The sequence below is a fragment of the Mauremys mutica genome, chromosome 14 (assembly GCF_020497125.1).
Source record: "Mauremys mutica isolate MM-2020 ecotype Southern chromosome 14, ASM2049712v1, whole genome shotgun sequence".
Classification (NCBI taxonomy): domain Eukaryota; kingdom Metazoa; phylum Chordata; order Testudines; family Geoemydidae; genus Mauremys; species Mauremys mutica.
The window spans coordinates 42923726-42943581 of NC_059085.1; the positions used below are offsets into that span (position 1 = coordinate 42923726).

Sequence of the window (19856 nt, forward strand, 5' to 3'; positions counted from 1 at the left end):
GAAGAAAGCATGAGCTGATGCAGAGCGTGTACAGGGGAGTGCAGAAAACAAGAAAGGAAGTGGTGGCACTGATAATCCTAATGCTTATCATTAATACAAAATCTAATTTACAGAGGAATTGCAATAAGACCAAGTTAAAAACCCATCACTAAGAGAGAGAGAAAGACGTTCGTAATTAAAATTGCTACCCCACTAATTGCGAAGCACACTTAGCCAAATCCCACCTTCCATTCACCTATGTTTGAAGAAGCTCATTTGCTCCTGGCTTTAACTTTCTATGAATCTATAGAACAAAACCTCGATCCTCTCTTGCTATTTTGTTCAATTCAAGGATTCTGTTCTCCTCCTGGTGCAGACACTGAAGTCACACTGACATTAATGGGAGCTAGACACAGAAACAGGAAGAATTCAGAACCAGAATACAGCTATGCCTGCAGAATATAGATAGGGAATTACTTTAATTTCTTCAGCAAAACTAAAAATCTGAATCTGGGAGCTGTAGGTGAAAGACTAGAACACGAGTACATTTCTAAGACAACAAAAGGATCTGCCCACAGGTGGTTCTTGTGACCAGCTTACATTCCAGGTGTATGTGTGTGTGTCTCTCTCTCTCTCTCACACACACACACACACACACACACACACACACACACACACACACACACACACACACACACACACACTCTTAGAGTACAAATCCTTTACTGTTGGAAGGCTGTAGGTGGCTATCCAGAGGTCTCACAGCACATGCTGTTTCATGTGGAGGTATTCAAGATTCAGCTGTCGGTTTAGCTCTGCATGTAGGCTTAGCACAATACAGGTTGAAGCACAGGCCTTAGCCGAGGTGGGAGGGAGAAAGGAGGACTGGGAGAAGGAAGAAAGGCAATGCCAGCGAAAACCCTTGTACACATTTTTTTAGTACATTCTGAGAAGCCTGACAGTTTGTGGTTAAGAGAACTCCAACCCAGAGCTGCACTGGCAGACTGCTTCAGTTTAGCAGCACAGCACCCCATTCCCTAGAAACATGTGGCTCCCTGTAACACACAAGCGTCTGTTTGAACTGCTTAGACATGACAACACAGGCATACAAGGTGGTGCCCCTGAGGAAAAATACCATTGCCCAACAAGTAATGCATAAGATGAACTCTTCAGCACTGTGTGGGAAACTGACTGTTGGCTCAGTTAAAGCTCAGGATTTTCAACTGTGTATTCCCCAAACATGCAGCCAAAGGATCAATAAGAATACATTAGAATAGCACAGACAGCAATGGAGAATGTATTATGCCTCTGAAAGAAAGCACAAGTCTGCATGAAGTGACTCATTTTCACCAGGGAGGCTGCAGCACATGAAATGTTTTCGTGCTTTGGAGTGTCAGTTCAAATGAGAGAGAAAGGGAAGGTTTTACCTGAGCGTGGCCAGTGAGCAGAAGGGGCAGCAGTACCCAGATTAATCCACCCCTCTGTGGACAGGACAGGGTCAAAATCTAAGGACAACTTGCACATGGCAAGACATAAAGCAGCTAAGAGATTTCAGAGTGGGGAGGACACCAGCAGGTTAAGTATCCTGGCAGTTCAAAGGGGGAAGCAGCACAGCTGGACAGACAAGGGGTAGCACAAGGAGAGTGGGCTGGAAGCCAGAAGAATGTGTTGTTGCAATGAAAGAGTGAAAAAACCGAGCAGGTAGGACAGACATGAACACAGGACAAGCACAGCAGAAGGAATAGGAGTGGGACCAAAACGGAGAAAGTCACATAACTGAGGGGGTCTACAACGAGGAAGAGGCTGATTTGGTTGCATGGAATTTTATGCATAAGCTACATAGCCAACGATGCAAATGGATGACAGGATCCCGCGAATGGAGATGGCTGCCTGGCTTATCAGCCAAGTAAGCTTATGCCAAGAAGGAAACAGTGGAAGAAAATGAGAGGGGGGAAAAAAATGTAGCAACCTGTTCCAACAGAATGGGGCGGGGGGGGAGGGGGAGATAGAGAAGAGGTCACTCCTTTCTGCCTCTAGAAAATAAACAGGGGAGATTTGTGATTACTTCCTAACCTAAAAGAGACAGAGGGGCCATCAGTGGAAATTCATTTCCACACAAGCTAAACTGCAAGGTGTCCTAGACAAACTGTGCTGCGAGAAAGTGGAGTATGGGTTAAATAATTGCTCTAGTGCATTGGTCCTCAAACTTGGGCCGCCGCTCGTTCAGGGAAAGCCCCTGGCGGGCTGGGCCGGTTTGTTTACCTGCCACGTCGGCAGGTTCGTCCAATCGCAGCTCCCACTGGCCACGGTTCACTGCTCCAGGCCAATGAGGGCTGCAGGAAGGGCGGCCAGCACCGCTTCCCACAGCCTCCATTGGCCTGGAGTGGCGAACCACGGCCAGTGGGAGTCGCGATCGGCCGAACCTGCAGACACAGCAGGTAAACAAACTGGCCCAGCCCGCCAGGGGCTTTCCCTGAACGAGCGGCAGACCGGCTTTGAGAACCACTGCTCTAAAGAGCACCAAATGAACCCTGATGCGTTGCAAAGTCAAATGACCTTCCAAACCAGAAGCCTGACCTGCAAATCATTATGCTTTCTGCCAGGCCCATGGATGTCAATGGATCTATAGGGCCAGGCCCCAGTATTTTAGTTATCTTTAAAAGGAATAACTCAGCTGAGAGGGTTTAACGCTACCTCCTAGACTAGACACAGTTCAAATATCAGGATAATCCGCAGGACTAGTTTAAACAAAGGAGACACCCTTCAACCAGAAGTGTGAAAAGGCATCTCAGCAAAAGTGGCCATTTACTGGTCCCCTGAGTAAGCAGCTAATGTAAAAACACAGCCCTTGATGTTAAACAGTAATAACTGAAAGTTAGCGAAATTCCAGCTTCCAGACTTCTTGTTTATTCTGAAGAACAGTGAGGAGAAATGGATGGGGGAGGAAACACTGGGCGGAAGCTCAACATGACTGACAGACCACGCTCCTTCTCCCTACCTGGGAAGCTAGAGACAGGACAGCCTGTGGAAACACCTGATGAAAGTTCTTACATCAAGACGCGAGCCATCATGGCCAGATTTTTGGTTCACAGATGCTCACAGCACCCTCTCGCCAGCTATACATATTTAAATAGGCATTTAAATGGGATCTGAGTAGTAGTGTTTGCCAGTCTAACTACACTGTGCTACCATTATGGGGCCCAGCTAGAAATGAAGAAGCTCTGACATTCGCTCTCTCACTGGTTGCTAGGTGAGGACAGTTTCTGGACTATTTTAGCTAAGAAAGGGCCTATGCAGCACAGCCCCTCAGTCCCCCAGCTGCATGTATCACACTGAAGCCAGCAGAAGAAATGCATACAAGTAACAGTTTCATACACGGATGCATTTCTGAATGAGCCAACAATTTGCTTCTCACGGATTCCCTAGCCAGCTTAGCCACTTGTGACTAACAAGGCTGTTCCCATGGGAGGTATTTCTAAACATCAGCAGCCAGTTAGGCAACTCAACAGTGCACATATTCCAGGAGGGGGGAAAAGTAGATGGTTTGGGTCATCTGATTCATCCAGTATTTCCAACCCAGTAATTAGCGTCACACAACATGTTTAAAGAGTAATATGAATGAGGCTGGAAAACAGTAGCACCTTTTAAAGCACTGAGGCCAACGCCTGCTGACTTTACTCATGCTAACCCCATGCCCTACAGCGAGACTCCTCACGTGGGTAAAGCTGACTGGATTTCACTCTCTTCTCTCAGACAGGCCTTCAAAATCTAACTGATATGGGTCTTTAAATTCAGCCTGAATTCTTTGCAACCACAGGCAAAGCAGCACTAGACTCCAGAGCCCCCAAGCACCCCAGGGAGGAGGTTCTGTGGTCTAGTGTTGCTTTGTAGTGCTTTGAGCAGAAGAACTGACACACAGAGGAGTTCTTAGGAGATAAGGCTGCTTCCTAACAAACATGCTGAAGGAATTATCCACCATGGCTGGGAATGTAGCCCCCAGCACTGGGAACCCCACTCCTTTGTAAGGGGAGAGGGAGAAAGAAATAGTCAGGGGCCCTAAGAATGAGCATGGGATGTTCACGCCCCTCCCCAAAAATCCACCAGGGGAGAGGGGGAATTGACTGGGAGCTGCTGCCCATGTCAGACACTGGGGTGGGGGATGAGCATAGGACAACCTCTGCACTTGGATCTGAGAAATTTGGAGCAGGGGGTTGGACTAGCTGACCTCCTGAGGTCCCTTCCAACTCTGATACTCTATGATTCTATGAAATGGCCGACAGTCAAGGCCAGACACTTTGCCTGTCTTCCCTTACTGAAGCTGTTTCCCTGTGGCAAGTAGGGAAGTGCAGGGTGGGAGGGGGTCAGTGAAGGAGGTTGACTAGGATAGCTGGATAGAGGGGAGGGGAGGTGGGTGAGGGAATGCAGCATCGCCAACCCCAAGAGCTTAAAAATCATGATTCAAGGCCTCAAAATCATTTCATTAAAAAACCAACCAAAACAAAAAAATGGGATTCTTGTGGTTTGCCTTCTTGTTTCTGAATCTTTAGGGTCCTCTTGGGTCACATTTTCAAACTTCTCTCCATATTCTCACATGATCACCTGACTCCAGGAGCAGGAGCTGTAAGAACACCACTGCCAAATATTGGGGGAGTTGGAAACAACTGTGACTTACAAGTTCATTACTTTTGACACATTGCTTGTTTCTTGTTTGTTTAATGTCTGTCTGGCCTGTCTTTAGAGTGCGAGCGCTTTACGGCAGAGCCAGGGTACACACCACAGGGTTTGAATTTGGTGGAGGGCTCCAGGTGCTTCTGTGATTTAATTGCCACCACCTCCCATCACACAGATTCAGTCATAACAGCAGTGCTGAACCTGTGTGTGCAGTGATATTAGTGTTAACTCTGCTTCTACTGCAATGATTAAGCAATGCTGAGGGGCCTCATGACTGAAGCCTCATTGCTACTAAACCATGCATCATTCATTCCCTTTCCAGACCAAGTGGAGCTTGTGTTTGAGGCAGAGCACAGGCTGGGGTTGAAATAGAAAAACGGACGTTTAAAAGGCACCAGCAGATACTGCTCTGTCATTAGCTGCTGCTGCTAGACTGACAGGTGAAGAGGCAGGTTAATGATCAATTCTGGACTGATGGATTTAAGGGCAGCAGTTTTCAGATTACCACACACTGGTTTTAAATTACATTGTGCCTGCTGAAGATTCCCTCTGCAGTTTCCATTAAATGTGGGATTCTTCTTTCCTTCCCATTTCAAGCAGCTGTGAAGTGTTGCTCTGCACTGGTAAACAGATGCAGCATTGCATCTCAGAAGTGGCTGGATCGATCCATACGTCGCATAATTTACCTCGGGGGTATTGTGAGGCTAGTTAACATTTGTGAAGCATTCTGAATTCCCTGTGTTATAGATGCCAAAAAAGTGAAAAATCTACATTATTAAATGCATTTTTTAAAAACTGGAACTGCTATTTTTCTCTTTACAATGGAATTTCTTAAGTGTTTTGGGGACTTTTTACTACACAAAGCTGCTGTTAAACTGCTGTTGGAGGTGCGATTTTACATTAGTTTAATCTGTTATTGTTTTCAACAGTGAAGCAGCAATACACATTACAATCAAATCAAAGGGGTATGTAGTAGGCATAAGACCACATTGTGTGTATGCTGTATTGTCCCTGTATTTTTAGTTTATACTTGGTTGCCAAGCTCCAGACGTCTTTCAGCAACAGCAGAGTCTGTAAACAGGCTGAACAAAGCTTGCAAAGTGCACTTTGATCTTCTATTCTTACTACTATGACTTGGTCAGCATCTCAAACATGTATAAAAGAACCTTGCTTCTACAGATTCTGAACAAGACAGAGGAGAGCGGCAAAACTAAATGGGGGTAGGAAAAAAGTTTAGACTTGCCCTGAGCAACTGTCCTCAGACCCAACAAAACCTCAGGCTGAGAGAAAATGCTCAACTGCACAGGAGGTAAAACATGAAAATTTTTTAGACTTAGTATAATCCTCACCTCACCCTTGTGGATTTCAAGAATGGGGCTTATTGCTACACCAATAAGTAGCTCTGGATACCTAACGTTACTTCAGACATTGCCAATTTTGATCGCCGCTTCTATGCTGTGTTCTGACCTAGGTTGCTCTGGGGGCTGGAATGAAACCAGAGTATTCTGAAGGTTTTATTAAAATATACCCCCTGATGATCCAGGATCTGGAAACTACAGCTGCACCTTCCAACTGCCAGAAGCCATGGTCTCAAGTGCAACAGCCTTAAATCTGCAAGTTAAATCAAACTGTTTCCAGTAAAACCTAATTTAAGGAGTTTTCCACTCTGAACTGTGCATTTCAAAGAATTGTTCGCAGCAATACCAATCCAGTACCCAGCATTTGTAGAGTGGTGATAATACACTGTACTTCTTACTTGCTTACTTGCCACATATACAATATGAACACACAGGAATACAGCTCAGCCATTAAGAGTCTGGTGCCTTTGAGTCAGCTCCATGACTCAGGTAGCAGTTTATTGCAAAACCGCACCTGGGCCTCAGGAAGAGTACAGCCAAGAATTGCATTTCTGTAAGTCTCAATTGCTGCCCTCACCTCTCCCAACCTCACCACTCAGCCGGTTTCACATTACGGCTATTTTGGCCTTCAGTATACTGCCTTCCTCTCCGGCCCCAACTTTCGTAGCCTCTCCGAGACCCTCCTATGCTTTATAAAGTTAAAGTTAGGTTTGGTGTTTTCCAAACAAATTTGCTCTGTTTTCAGCACAATGAAGAGGTGCTCCAGACTGCAAGATTTGGCATTAGTGGGTGAAAGGTTGGTTTTATTCTCTTGGCCTCTTTCCACGCTGCCTTGGATGTAGCACGCAACATCACACACTAGATATATTTGCATATGAACTGAAAACGTAGGTTCTTTAGATAACTTCTGGGTGTGGGAGCAGTTTAGACAAGAGTCTCAGGCTGAGGCTGTTCCCCACAGTGCAGAGGTTGTAACATACACACTTCAGGAGCTTTAGGCTCATGGCTAAGTTTGTTCTGTTGTTGTTTTAAAACATACATAAAGGCAATATACTTGATTAACTGCATGGGACCCTGGAACCAGGATTTTTGCTCTAGGAGACATTTTGAAACAGATAATTTAGAAAGGTTTAACACTGACCTTACTGTACCAAAACTGTACATATGAAAACAATGTTTGCAAGTAATATCTTCCATGCACCCTGCCAAGAATGTTTAAGTAAGTGAACAAAACCCTCTGTGTGGTATTCTGAGTGCTTGGTTCTGAATCAAGGCAGAGTAATGTCACACTGGAGGAGTTGGGGGTGGGTCGCAAATAAGACAGATCAAGAATGAAACTGATTACTTGCTCTCCTTCCGAATACATCAGCACTCTACAAGCATTACGTGCGTCCAAACAAACTCAAGGAGTAGGCTGCAAGGAGGAGGGTAGGAAGAAGTGCATGTGATCTGCTCCACTTCAACAGCACCCACTGCAATATGATTCAGGGATCAGCACAGATGTCTCCCCAACAGATGCACTCTCCTGCTGAAAATGAGGGAAGTTGCTCTGGTGGTAGCTAAAAAGGGTGTTGCAATTTAATACACTAGTGGACAGAGTTTGGAAATCGACTAGGGAACGGGAAGAGGAAGCAAGATCAGGGCTGAAGGGAGGAGGACATGGACACAGAGAAAACACACAGCGGAAAGGACAAGAATAGGTCTTCACTCAGGCTATGCTGACACTGTGCACCTTACAGCAGCCACACCCCCATGTGTTGTAAGGTACACAATGTAGTTGTTTGCTCGCAGGAGAGAGCCTGCCGACAAAATAAAACCATCTCCTACGAGGGGCGACAGCTTTGACAGCAGGAGAGCATCTTCCGCAGACACAGCACTGTCACACTCGAGCTTTTTGTCGATAAACGTTTTGTTGGTCACAGGTGTGTTTTTCACACCCCTGACTGACTAAAAGTTTTACCAACAAAAGTGTGGTGTAGACATAGCCTTAGTGCCACTCCTAAAGGACTGAAACACCTGCCTAAATAGCGCACGCCCTGCACAGGCACACAAGGGCCGGCACACACAGAAAACACCTATGTAACAATACCTAATAATGGCTGCTACCAACCAGCACTGAGGCACCCATTTGTAGTTCAAAGTCACCTTCAATTTAGAAGATAAAACAGATCTGAACAAACAATGGCTATTGCAGAGTAGTCACACCTACTGCCACACAAAATGTACAGTTGTTACTTTACACAGCAAAGCTGGAATAGAAGATACCATCAGACACACCGTGAAAAAAAGACAAGTCTAGAGCTCAAAGAGTAAATATCACTACAAATCCATGCAACAGGGTCACCATTTTCTGTTTCAACTTTTGAGAGAGAGAGAGAGATCTCCTCCTGCTGCTGGAGGGGCAAAGACCTGTCCAATTTCAGTTCCCACATATTTTGGACTGAATTTCACACACAGACAAAAACATCCTCAAAAACACCCAGAACAATACGTACTGAACTCCAACAAACCGGGCTGTATTATGCAAATGAACTGAGGTCAACTGTGTGACTGGCTTTGTTAACTGAGATGTTGCAATCCTACTTCTCACAACAGCTGAAATCAAAGTTGGAAAAAAAAACCTTCCTTCTCCTCAGTATTCAGACAAGCAGAATCCTTCCAGAGAGAAACAGTGAAGATGGCTGATGGATGCAGAGTGTGTGTGGTGGAAGACCCACTGTTTGAGACATCAAAGACTTCCAGTGGCTTGCTAGCCAGCATTTGAGTGTGCATTGCCAGATGTGTGTGATTAGATAAGTGTCTACCTGGCCACACGTGTGTATAAATTGGGGATTTGGGGGCGCTCATCTGGGAATGCATAAGCTAAGTGAGCAACATGGTACACAAACAAGTGTGTTGCTACTAATCTACTGAAAGTCAGACCCTAAAATGGGACCAGACTCAAACTGTGCAGCAGAGTGCAATTCCCCGATGGCAAAGGTGGCGGGGGAAGGAGAATGACAAGACAACAAGCCTTTTCCATTTCAAATGTCTGATTCTATGAGTAAAGAAAAAACACAGCATGTTCTTCTTGCTAAGCATCTTGCTCGCACTGCACCATCTACCTGAAACTCCCTGCCCCCAGCCAGTGACTGAGTCACTTCCTCTCCTTGTCTCTCAGACAGGTTGTTAGAAACTCACCCACACTTTCTCAGTATATGACGGGTGCCATTTAAATGCACTGTTGTGAGACTGAATTACCATTTTGGAGCCCCTGCTCCACTTCCTGACTTTCATGGGGTGGCCATTTTGCTGTCTGTGTCAGTGCCAGTTCAGCAGCGCCTCAGCTACTCAGAGGAGACATTTCCCATCCTCTTTGCCAAGGACCAACTCTGCAGAAGAAGGGGGAAGGTGTGTCCTGAGGAGGCGTCAGTCTCATGACTGCAAAGGGGTGAGGTCAAAGGTTGCTGTCAGCAGGGAGGAGCTGCAAGACAGGGTAGGCAAGCGGCCTCCAGGCAGCCCTGGCAGCTGCTGCTCAATAGCATTCTGAAGGCAGCAAGAAAACGGGGCTAGGGAAGAATCTTGTGTGCAGATGCTGCTGACAGCAGGGCCATCAGACCCCCTCATCTGCTTGTCCTCTGCTCAGATTACAGGCTGGCTGCAGAACCTGGGCAGGATGTTGATGGACGAGACAGAAAGAGCTAAGCTGCTTTTTCACATCCCAAGAGGAGTTTGGAGCACTCCAAAAAATAGCCTTGTCTTGTAAACTGAGACAATTACCTCTCAACACCATTGGAAAATGAATGCAGAGCTCCACAGTGACATTTTAATAGTAATTGTTATGGTCACATTATCCTTGAAATAGGCTACAATGAACTTATGACTCCCGTTTCCCCGCAAATACATTGTTTGGTTGGGAATTTAAATGTTAAAAGGCAGCAGTGAAGGTTCCAACACCAGGGTTAACTCTTTCCCCCCTCAGTAGCCCTGGCCACACTGGTCATAGACTCCTAAACTCATTCCAGTCAGACACAGCCTAGGACACTGGGAATAATCAGATGGTCACCAGCCAAGTACTTTCCAGACCCGAAACTGCTGAGTTTTGAAAATGAGTCACGATCACACCTTTTCAGAGTAGTAACACTATCTGTGCTCAAGTGACATGGGGCTGCCCTCTCTCTCCCAATTTACTGTGACCTCTAGCACATATTCATTCTGTGATGTATTTACTCATCGATATGCCAAGAATGCAAAAATGACGATTCATATCTCGAAATGGCAATCAATTTGAGTTACACTTTAACAAGATAAACTAACTTTTCGAAACTCTCTCTCAGGACAGGGAGTTCTGCAACTGAAGAAACCTGCCATTCAGCACAATGAAACTCACAGAAATTCGACTCTATCCCCAAGCAAACCAAACATTATTTATTAACCAATTGACAAAACTGTGCTAGCAACTTGGCTCAGACAACACTTGGGTACCTTTTAAAACCAGCCGTACAAACTTTTAATCCAAACAAAATCAGTCAATAGCTCGGTATACTGACCATGTGACACAGACTATACCTGTCATATCGGACTTTGACCCTTATATTTAACTTGGGAATAATAAATGCAAAAGGCCCTAATCACATTGTATAGAGGTGGAGTTGTATCCTCCTGCTTATTAGATCCCCAGAACCTTGTGATGTATAAGACTAATCCTACAGTTGAATTACATGTGAGGGGTAGAGAAAATGGAATGGAAAACCCCTCCTAGTACCTGTTACGGTACAAGCAGGGTCCTTGTGCAATCTGGTCTTAACTCAGACAATGGGGCTTTCATCCTTTCCTTGGAGTTTAACCCACAGTCTAGCAGATGTCACTGTCAAGGAAGTTTCCCTGCTACTCCCTTTACTCGTTTCATCCTCTGAACACTATCCTGACCATTGGACTACCTTAATCTCCTCCCCCTCTCGGGTGATTTTGCCTTTCAGTCGCTTGCCGACTTGCCTCACCTCAGACTTCTTAGTCATCCATCTGAATTACACTGGTTTAGCTTGTAATGTTAATAATTTTTGCCGCTTTTCTCTGATCTCCTTCCACAGTCTGTACTGATTTCTGATGCTGGAGTGGGTAGAACTGTACACAGCATTTCAAGCGCAGACTGTACACAATGTTTCACCAGTGCTGCATGATCAGTGATGGCGTGTCTTATGCATGGGCAGCTAAAAGCTATATTGGCTTTGCTTTCCACCATACATTGTAACCTCATAGCCAATCTGTGATCCACAATTCCCCCTGCTCGTCTGACTACTTGCCCACACTCCCATGCATCTTTTAGGTTATTTCCCCCAAATGCACTACCAGGCATTTTTACAGACTGAATCATTTTATTTCCTGCTCATATTTTTAAGTTCTTTATATCTCTTTGTACTATTTTCTCTATCCCCAATGGTTCTTGTCACATCTCCCAATTTTGTATTACTTGCAAATAAAGTAGCAAGCTAATCTCTTCCTCTAGACCATTAATAAAGATGTTACATAAAACTGGGGCAAAAATTGCCCAGCTGTCTGTGCCAGTTCATCACTTCCCCACCCCCAACTCTATCTATTGTCATTTATTTATGCTCTTTCAACCAGTTTTACATTTGACAGTGCAAATATGCAAGGCAATCTGAATGACCTTTTCAGCTTTAAGACAGGATGGTCCTGTATCAAACTACAATAGAGTGTGTGCAGACATGCACACACATACATATTATCCTTCAGATTTATTATATAGACACACACCAATGTTATTATCAAATCGATTTGTAGGATGACTTAGATTTGTCCCAGTATTTAACAAATTCCAACTGTGAGACTCAGTACATCTTCCTCACCAGTCTGTCAGTTGATGAACTGGTTTAACTAGTAGCTGAACAGGATTGATCGCTAACCAGCCACAGGAAGAAGTGTGTCTTTTATAATCCTTTTGTTTGATTAAATTAAATTTATTACTAAGATCAGACCTGATCTTACTCCATTCCACCCTTGATATAAGACTGAACACAGCACAATGTTCCCATGGAGGTTTAAATAATGCAGAAAAAACCAGTCACCTAAGGACAGTTTTTGCTAGGGTAAAATGCACTCCCCATTTCCCCAGCCCCAGAGCCCACACTGAGGTGGTGTGGTGCTCATATTCCCTTACCTGTATCCGAGTCTTTTTGATCTCCATTTGTTCCAACAGTGAAAGGCAACTTCCGTTTCGTAGCTCTCTCTTTCACCTCTTTGCCGCCATCACTCCGGTCCAACTTTGGAGTCTTGGTTAGGGAAACTTTATCTTTATCCTAGAAAGGAAGGAGAAAAAAATTCTCAAGAGTCTCTCTCAAGGCTTCTGTCTCCATGGACTTTGTGTGTCTGCGTTCAGGTTTTTACAATATTTACTGAGCCACTGCAATTACCCAGAAAAAACGATCTTCTGTCACAGAGGGGTTTTCCTTTTCCTACAACAGATCAAATAGGCCTCACTTGTCATGTTTTCTTGAAGAATATGTTGCTGATGAAGTAGCTAGAATGGTATGTATTGAGTCTTTGGTGCCATTCCTTCTGCCGGTTGCTTCACAGGGGCACATGTCTAGATCTTTTTGTAGAGAGGAAGGAAATAAATACTTTTTTTGGTGGCAGAAGTAGCCTCCCACCTCTCTCTCTCCCAGAACTACTTGCATCACAGCAACCTCTCTTCTGGCTGAAGGCTGGATCTCCAAACTACCCAGTGCTGCTTTGTGCAATGGCTAGATGGGGACACTAGATAGGAAGTCTCTTCCCTGGGGCTGCCTCAAACACATACAGCCCCCCAGAGAGTGAGGTACTGATCCTGGGTGACACACGGAGATCCATTCCCACCTCACCTTCCTGCAGGGCAGCAAGTTGCACTGCTACCAGACCATCAGCCCAGCAATAACCTATTTACGTTTCTTAATTAAGCTTGAAGAATCAGCCACCATTGTTAAAACATGGAAGTAAACACAATAACAAAAGATCAATGTCACTATGTTTGTGCAGTGAATGCAACAACGTGCTCTCATTCTCATATATAGGCTTGGAATGATTTGATTTTTATTAGCAAATGTTGATGAACGATTTCACTGTACACACAAACCAAAGAAAAAATATTTCCATTGATGATAATCAAAATTTACAGATAGGCCAAGAAAGAAAAATGCTGCATGAGAGATTATTAGAGTTTCATTTAAGGATATTTACTTCAGATATTTTGACATGTGATGTGGACAATTTGTGTTTTAACACTTGTACAGCTTTAACTTTTTGAATCTCAAGGTCGTTAAATAATTATCTGCCCCCCCCACTCCAGATGTAAATGATAAACTTTGAAAAAATGTTTAAAACCCATATTTTTGCACAACTGAACATTTAAATTGATAATAAATTTTTAAAATGCTTAAAAATAAACACTGATGTCCCTCAAAATTATCAACAAATAACAATCGAATTCTGCCAAGCCTACCTGTACATGACAGTACACAGGAAGGCAGAGTTCAATCACTTTGCCAACAACTCCTGGTATTCTACCAGACGAAAATGCCAAGGTGCCGTTGCAGAAGAGCAAGGCAGAGCTATGGACACATGCTGTGGTGTGAAATTAGCAGCCCTGGCAGCCCCATTTACAGTCAAGATGGAGTTATTACATTAGCACTTTCTGTTGTGGGGATAGAGGATCTGAGTGAGAAAAACAGGAAGTGGTAGTGGCAAGCTAGGTTTTTTGGGGGGAGTTTTTGAGCAAAACTCCCCCTGTAGTAGTTAGGGTTTTCTAACCCTCATGAGAGTGACAGTGTTTGCGGAGTGTGCACACAGAGCACACCATGGGTGGGGTGAAAACCTTCCCACTAAGAAACAAAAACTATATTAAAGCCCTTCCTTCTCCATACTGAGCTGAGGGCTTTCCCGTTGTGTGCAGTGCTTCCAGAACAAGTCTGTAGAATGTTCTGGCAGTTGATAAGCCTGCTAAAGTTACTGACTGTTTAAGGGCTCAGTACTCCAGTCAGACAAAACGCACTTAAACTGTCTGTTCTGTACATATCAGCATCAAAAATCATACTGCAATGCCCCAGCACAGCCCTTTGGGAGACGTGCTCTCCATCATAAACCGAAACAGCCCAGGTGTCCTGTCTGCTGCAGATCTCATCTTCATTTCCCACCTCCCCTAGTTACCTCAGATTCTCCACTATAACCAGTGGTATCCTAGTTAATAATGCACAACAACAAAATATGTTTCTGGCTTGGTGTTTGCGTGGGGAAAGAGGATGGGGGGAGGGGTTTTCTATTTTAGCTCTCCTCTAACGAAAGAAGTCAATGCACGTCTCAGTCTGAACAGCTTGAAACATCTGCTAGAATCATAAGCAGCTAGTTGGCCAAGTTCAGTAACTTGGGAGCCTGTAGATAACAACCTCTGCCCTGCAGCTACCAAAAATTATGATAGAAGGCTCAAGTCACATGGATAAGCCAGCCAGTTAAAAATACATTGGTGTCCCCCCGCCCCCCCCAGGAGTATACTCACTAATGAGCACAGAAATATGCTGAATTTAAAAACCAAAACAAAAAAAGAACACACACACTAGGAACAACTGTTGGTGTATGGCATTCCAGGGAGAATTCCTGCTTTTCCTCCCATTTCTTTGCGTTTCTCACAATCACACCTGATCTCACACACAGGGAGAGACAAGCATCTGCACTGTGCACCAATGGCTCCCCATTGCGCTGCTGCTTCTGTGTGCCAGGGAGCAGAGGCAGCAGAACTGGGTGAGCAGTTCATGTGCTGACCCCTCCGAGCTGCGACCTCAGACTGCCTCTTCTCCCTCAGGTGTCTACACATTTCTGCTATGAAACGTCATCTCCCAAAGCTCAGCGCAGCTCTCCTCACGCCACCCCCTGAAAGTCCTGTTCACTCACCACATCCCAGCTTGCCACCCGCATCCCTCCCCCATATTCCCATTTGACCAGTCTGGCTCTCTGGGGTCTCAGCCACCATGTGCAGTCTGCCAACATTCCTCATTCACTTACACATGCCGTTTCAAAACCACACACAGAACTACATACAACATACCAACTCCATATTAATCATTGAACTACACACACCAATAAAGACAGTCGGAGTTCAAAGGTGGCTGCTTGCTGATCAGGATGAGGGTGTGGTTATGTGGGTTGTGCTGTGGTGTAGATGACATCAAGAAGAACTGTGAGTGGAGTGGAGTAGAGATGAGTGGTTGAATGATTTAACTTCTTAATTCCTGGCTTCTTGGGACCTGTAATCCAGCAATCTTAACTCAAAGTGTACCAAGTTTTTGTTAGGGGATTATCTCTCTCACACATGCAGGGAAGGGAAGACAGCTGCTGGGGGAAGCACTGGTTTCCAAGGGAAGCAAACCAATGATTGCCTTGTGTATTCCTTGCTTATTTGTTGTGGTGCTGAGATATTATGGGGCTTGGGGCTCTTTTTAAGCTGTCAGGTGGGAGCAGATGGCACTGGAGTAGCAATTAGTAGTGGAGCAGTCAGAAGAAAATAGGTCTGAGGAAGGACTTAAGCACATGTCTACACAGCAGCTTGGAGCGTCAGTGCGGATATATGGATGCATGTAAGTTCTGCTCAAGTGAGCGCACAAAAAATAGCAGTGTGACCACAGTAGCATGGGTAGTGGCTCATACTAGCCACCCCAGTATGTACCCAAAGGGTCAGGCAAGATTGGATTCAGGCAGCTAGCCCAAACCGCTGCCTGTGCTACCATGCCACATAACTGCTGTAAGTGCACTAGCTTGAGCAGAGCTAGTGCATGTCTGTTCACCCACACCGCGAAGCACTCTCTCAGCTGCTGGGTAAACATACCCCAAGCTGGTACAAGACTGTATGTCGGTACTTCAGTATGAAGGGAAACAGATAGATGTTTAAGATCTATGTGTAAATTTCCTTTCCTTTCCTTTCCAGCTGAGAAACTGGTTTATTCAAATCTAGTGTAACAAATTTTAAATCTGCAGCATTGCTTTCAAAGCAAAGCCAAATTGTCAATTTAACAACAAACTTATGTTTCTAGATGTTAGCAAAAGCTAGACCTTAAATTTTGTTTAGCTTTACTTTTAAAAATCTACTAACTAAAATAGTCTTAATATTTTAATTAAATGCAAGATAATTGCAAGAAACCCAGACAAATGAATCTGACAGACATTCCCTTGTTAACCCCCTCCCCCCAACACCAGTCATGCTGTTTGTCTCAGACTTGTAAGATCCTGGCAAATAGCTTATTGTGCCAGCACAGTCATAAGACTATGTTGTCACTGTGTGTACATTGCTCCTTCCTCCTCCTTAGTTTTATCGGATACAGGCTCAACATGCAGCTTAGAAAAACTGTTTACTCCAATCAGCTCATTTTATTTACTTGTTCCTTAAGTTGTCGCCAGTTTGACCATCCTAGTGGCATGCAATATTAAAGCTGCATTAAAATGCTAGGCCTCTGATATACATGTTCCAACCATAATATTGGGACCTCACAAAATGGATTTAGGAGCCAAGGATTTTTTTTTTTTAATTAAGCTCCATGACCCACATCTGACAGCTCTCCAGCATGATCTCTTGCTGTACCACAGACTGCCTCTGCTTTTGTGGTTAGACAGAGCCAGTCACAAACATTCAGAAGAGGGAGTGTATTACTTAACATTTGGAACTAGAAAAAGGAGAGTCTTGGTCAAGATAAGAAACAGGGATCTTTTCCTCACTGCAGAAGTTATCAGGGTGCCAGAAAAAATCCACAGCAGCCAAAATAAATACAGGACCATTATGTTTAAATGTTCTGCTTGGAAATACTTTGTCTTATTTTCTGACTCGTGAATAAAAATAGTTTGTAACAACAAATGATGCCACATTTTGTGCCAGCTATTATTCTGAACAGATCAGAAGCCTACCAAGGTCAGGGACAGGTATTCGTTTACATCTGTCATGGGGGAGGAATGGCCAGGGATGACTGGCAAGCACCAGGTCACAACCAGAGCTACCAGATTATTCCTTCGTAATCCATTCAAATCAACAATCCAAAGGCACAGTGAGCAACTCCAGGCCTGCAGTCTTCTTACAAGCAGGGTCGTTTGCCCTTTTCACTCTCCAGAGACACTCCCATTGACACGGCAGCTCAATACTAACACAGCAGGGCTATAATGGGCTAACCGGGCATCTTCTTTACATGGAAGTGAGTCTCAGAATGAAGACCTGCTGACATCCCTGGAAAACACTATTCAGAAACATTTATAGTCATACTTTGGCCCAACCATTTCAGACATCCACATGCCCTCATTTGCTAGGGTTCAGGACAATCTCATAAAAATAGAAAAGACTGCATGCAAGTTTCTCTTCTCCTACTGCTTAATTCTTAAGGCACAACTTGAGTGTTGCGTCGCAACTGCTCAATGTAGAAATGATGGCGCAAGCCAAGTGAGTTCAATTTCTTTTCTTAGCACCAATCGGAAACCCGCAGCACTTCTGACTTCTCTGAAAGCAGGTTGGAAGCTGGTTTCTAGTCCCCTAGTCAGGGTCCCAAGCTGCCAGTGTGGAGTGGTTTCACTTCTCAGTAAGATGTATACCTGCTGCCGGAGGGTCAAGAAACACCACTTATAACTGACATTTCTAAGATGACACCCTTGTGGCTCAGTCACTCCTGGGCAGCAGCAGTTTGTACATTTCACACTTTCACAGACTGGGCAGGGAAATGCAGATAATTTTCCTTTATGCATAAAGAGGCTACAAATACCCTTTTCCTACACCTTGAGTTATGGGCCAGAGAGCTGGTTAAACCCTTGACACTAGACGTTGAGATTTCCTACATACAAAGCACTTATGCAAAAGGCATTAGAGTTACCTGTTGAGAGCTTCAGAATGCTAGCAACACGGGGCCAACTGAACTTCATACATTGTCTGAAATCTTAGAATAGGGAAAACCCATAGTACTCTGTTGCTGGGAAAGTACTCTCCCTGCCAGTGAAACCTAGCAGAAAATGCAAGTGACAGTGTTGCTGGACTTGCATCATCACTTCAAAGCTCTGTTCTTGCCCTTACGTTAGTTTAAATAAATAACCATTTTAAATTGATACTTCAGAAACCTAATTTCATACTCACATTTTCAAATGACAACATGGCAAATTAATCTGCAAATTACTCTCGTGAAAAGATTCAAAACATTCCCCTATTCAAAATGTATGGTCTAAACTAGCCAATGATGCCTCTCTTACAAATTAATACAGTACACTGATAACGCTGTCAAATGAAAGATAACAATTGAATAAGAGGATGGTGAAAAAGCTCCCTGTAGCCAGAACATGTCACAGACTAAGGAATCTGTCAAGAGTTTAAGAAACTGAAGCCTACAAAATATGTTCACTTTGTCAGTTTAAATACAATGTGTAAAAAGAAACACTAACATATCAAACTTGTGGAACTCAGTGCTGTGGGATATTGGTAAGATTTACTGCATGTCTAGTAAAAAAAACAACCTCTCCAGTTGCTCTAGCTAGAGTTAAAAATATCAATGTTACAAATCCGCACATCTTTGGGCACAGTCCAATCACTAGCTGGGACCTAGAAGAACTGTCCCCACATGGTATTCTACTGCAAAATTAAGTGCATTATAAGGGCATTACCAGCAATTTCTTAGGTCCTCTTTTTGAGTGGCAAAAGGACAGTTACCTGTTCCGTAACTGGCATTCTTCGAGATGTGTTGCTCAGATGTATTCAACAGTAGGTGTGTGTGCTCGCCATGTGCACTGGTGCCGAAAGTTTTTCCCTTAGCAGTACCCGTACTGGGGGAGCACCGCTGCCGACCCCTAGAATGGCGTCTCTATATGGTGCTATAAGGGGAGCTGCGCACTCCCCCCACCCTCGGTGCCTTCTTGCCAGACAACTCCGACAGAGGGGAAGGAGGGCGGGATGTGGAATACACCTGAGCAACACATCTTGAAGAATGCCAGTTACGGAACACGTAACTGTCCTTTTTTCTTCGAGTGATTGCTCATGTGTATTCCACAGTAGGTGACTCCAAGCTATGTCTGATGGAGGTGGGTAGGAGTTCCCGGATGCAGTACTGCCCTACCAAACCTGACGTCATCCTGTGCTTGGGAGATAATCGCATAATGCTAAGAAAAGGTGTGGACAGAGGACCACGTGGCAGCTCTGCATATGTCCTGGATAGGGATGTGAGCTACATAGGCGACCGACGAGGCCTGAGCTCTTGTAGAATGAGCCTTAACGATAGGTGGCGGGGGAACTCCTGCCAGGTCATAACATGTGCATATGCACAAGGTGATCCAGCGTGAAAGGCCCTGGGTGGAAATCGGCTGTCCCCTTATCCGTTCGGCCGGCGCAACAAACAGCTGCGAGGATTTCCGGAATGGCCTGGTTCAGTCTAGGTAAAAAGCCAGCGCCCTACGCACATCTAGCGTATGCAGGCGATGTTCCTTGTTGGAGAAATGGGGCTTAGGACAGAGTACTAGTAGGAAGATGTCCTGATCCATACAGAAGGCGGAGACCACCTTCGGGAGAAAAGTGGGGTGCAGGCGAAGCTGGACCTTATCCTTGTGGAACTCCGTATATGGGGGTTCCGAGGTCCAGGCCCTAAGGTCCGAGACATGTCGGGGTGATGTAATGGCCACAAGGAATGCTACCTTTCATGACAGGTGGGACCAGGAACACATGGCCAAGGGCTCAAAGGGAGTACCCGTGATGCGAGATAACACTAGGTTTAGATCCCATTGTGGCATGGGGGGCCTAGCATACGGGAATGAACGATCCAAGCCCTTAAGAAAGCAGGAGGTCATACTGTGGGAAAAGACCAAGTGGCCCAGTACCGG

General features: G+C 44.8%; 1 protein-coding gene across 4 annotated transcripts in view; it reads right to left on the reverse strand.

Moving 5' to 3' along the window:
* The window catches only part of ANKRD11 (ankyrin repeat domain 11), a 224688-nt gene that overhangs the window by 32721 nt on the left and 172111 nt on the right, over positions 1-19856 (reverse strand). For all 4 annotated transcript variants that reach the window (XM_044986830.1, XM_044986831.1, XM_044986832.1 and 1 more), the window contains one exon: positions 12166-12304. In XM_044986830.1, coding sequence (XP_044842765.1) covers positions 12166-12304 — 139 coding nt within the window. The remainder of the gene's footprint in view (positions 1-12165; positions 12305-19856) is intronic.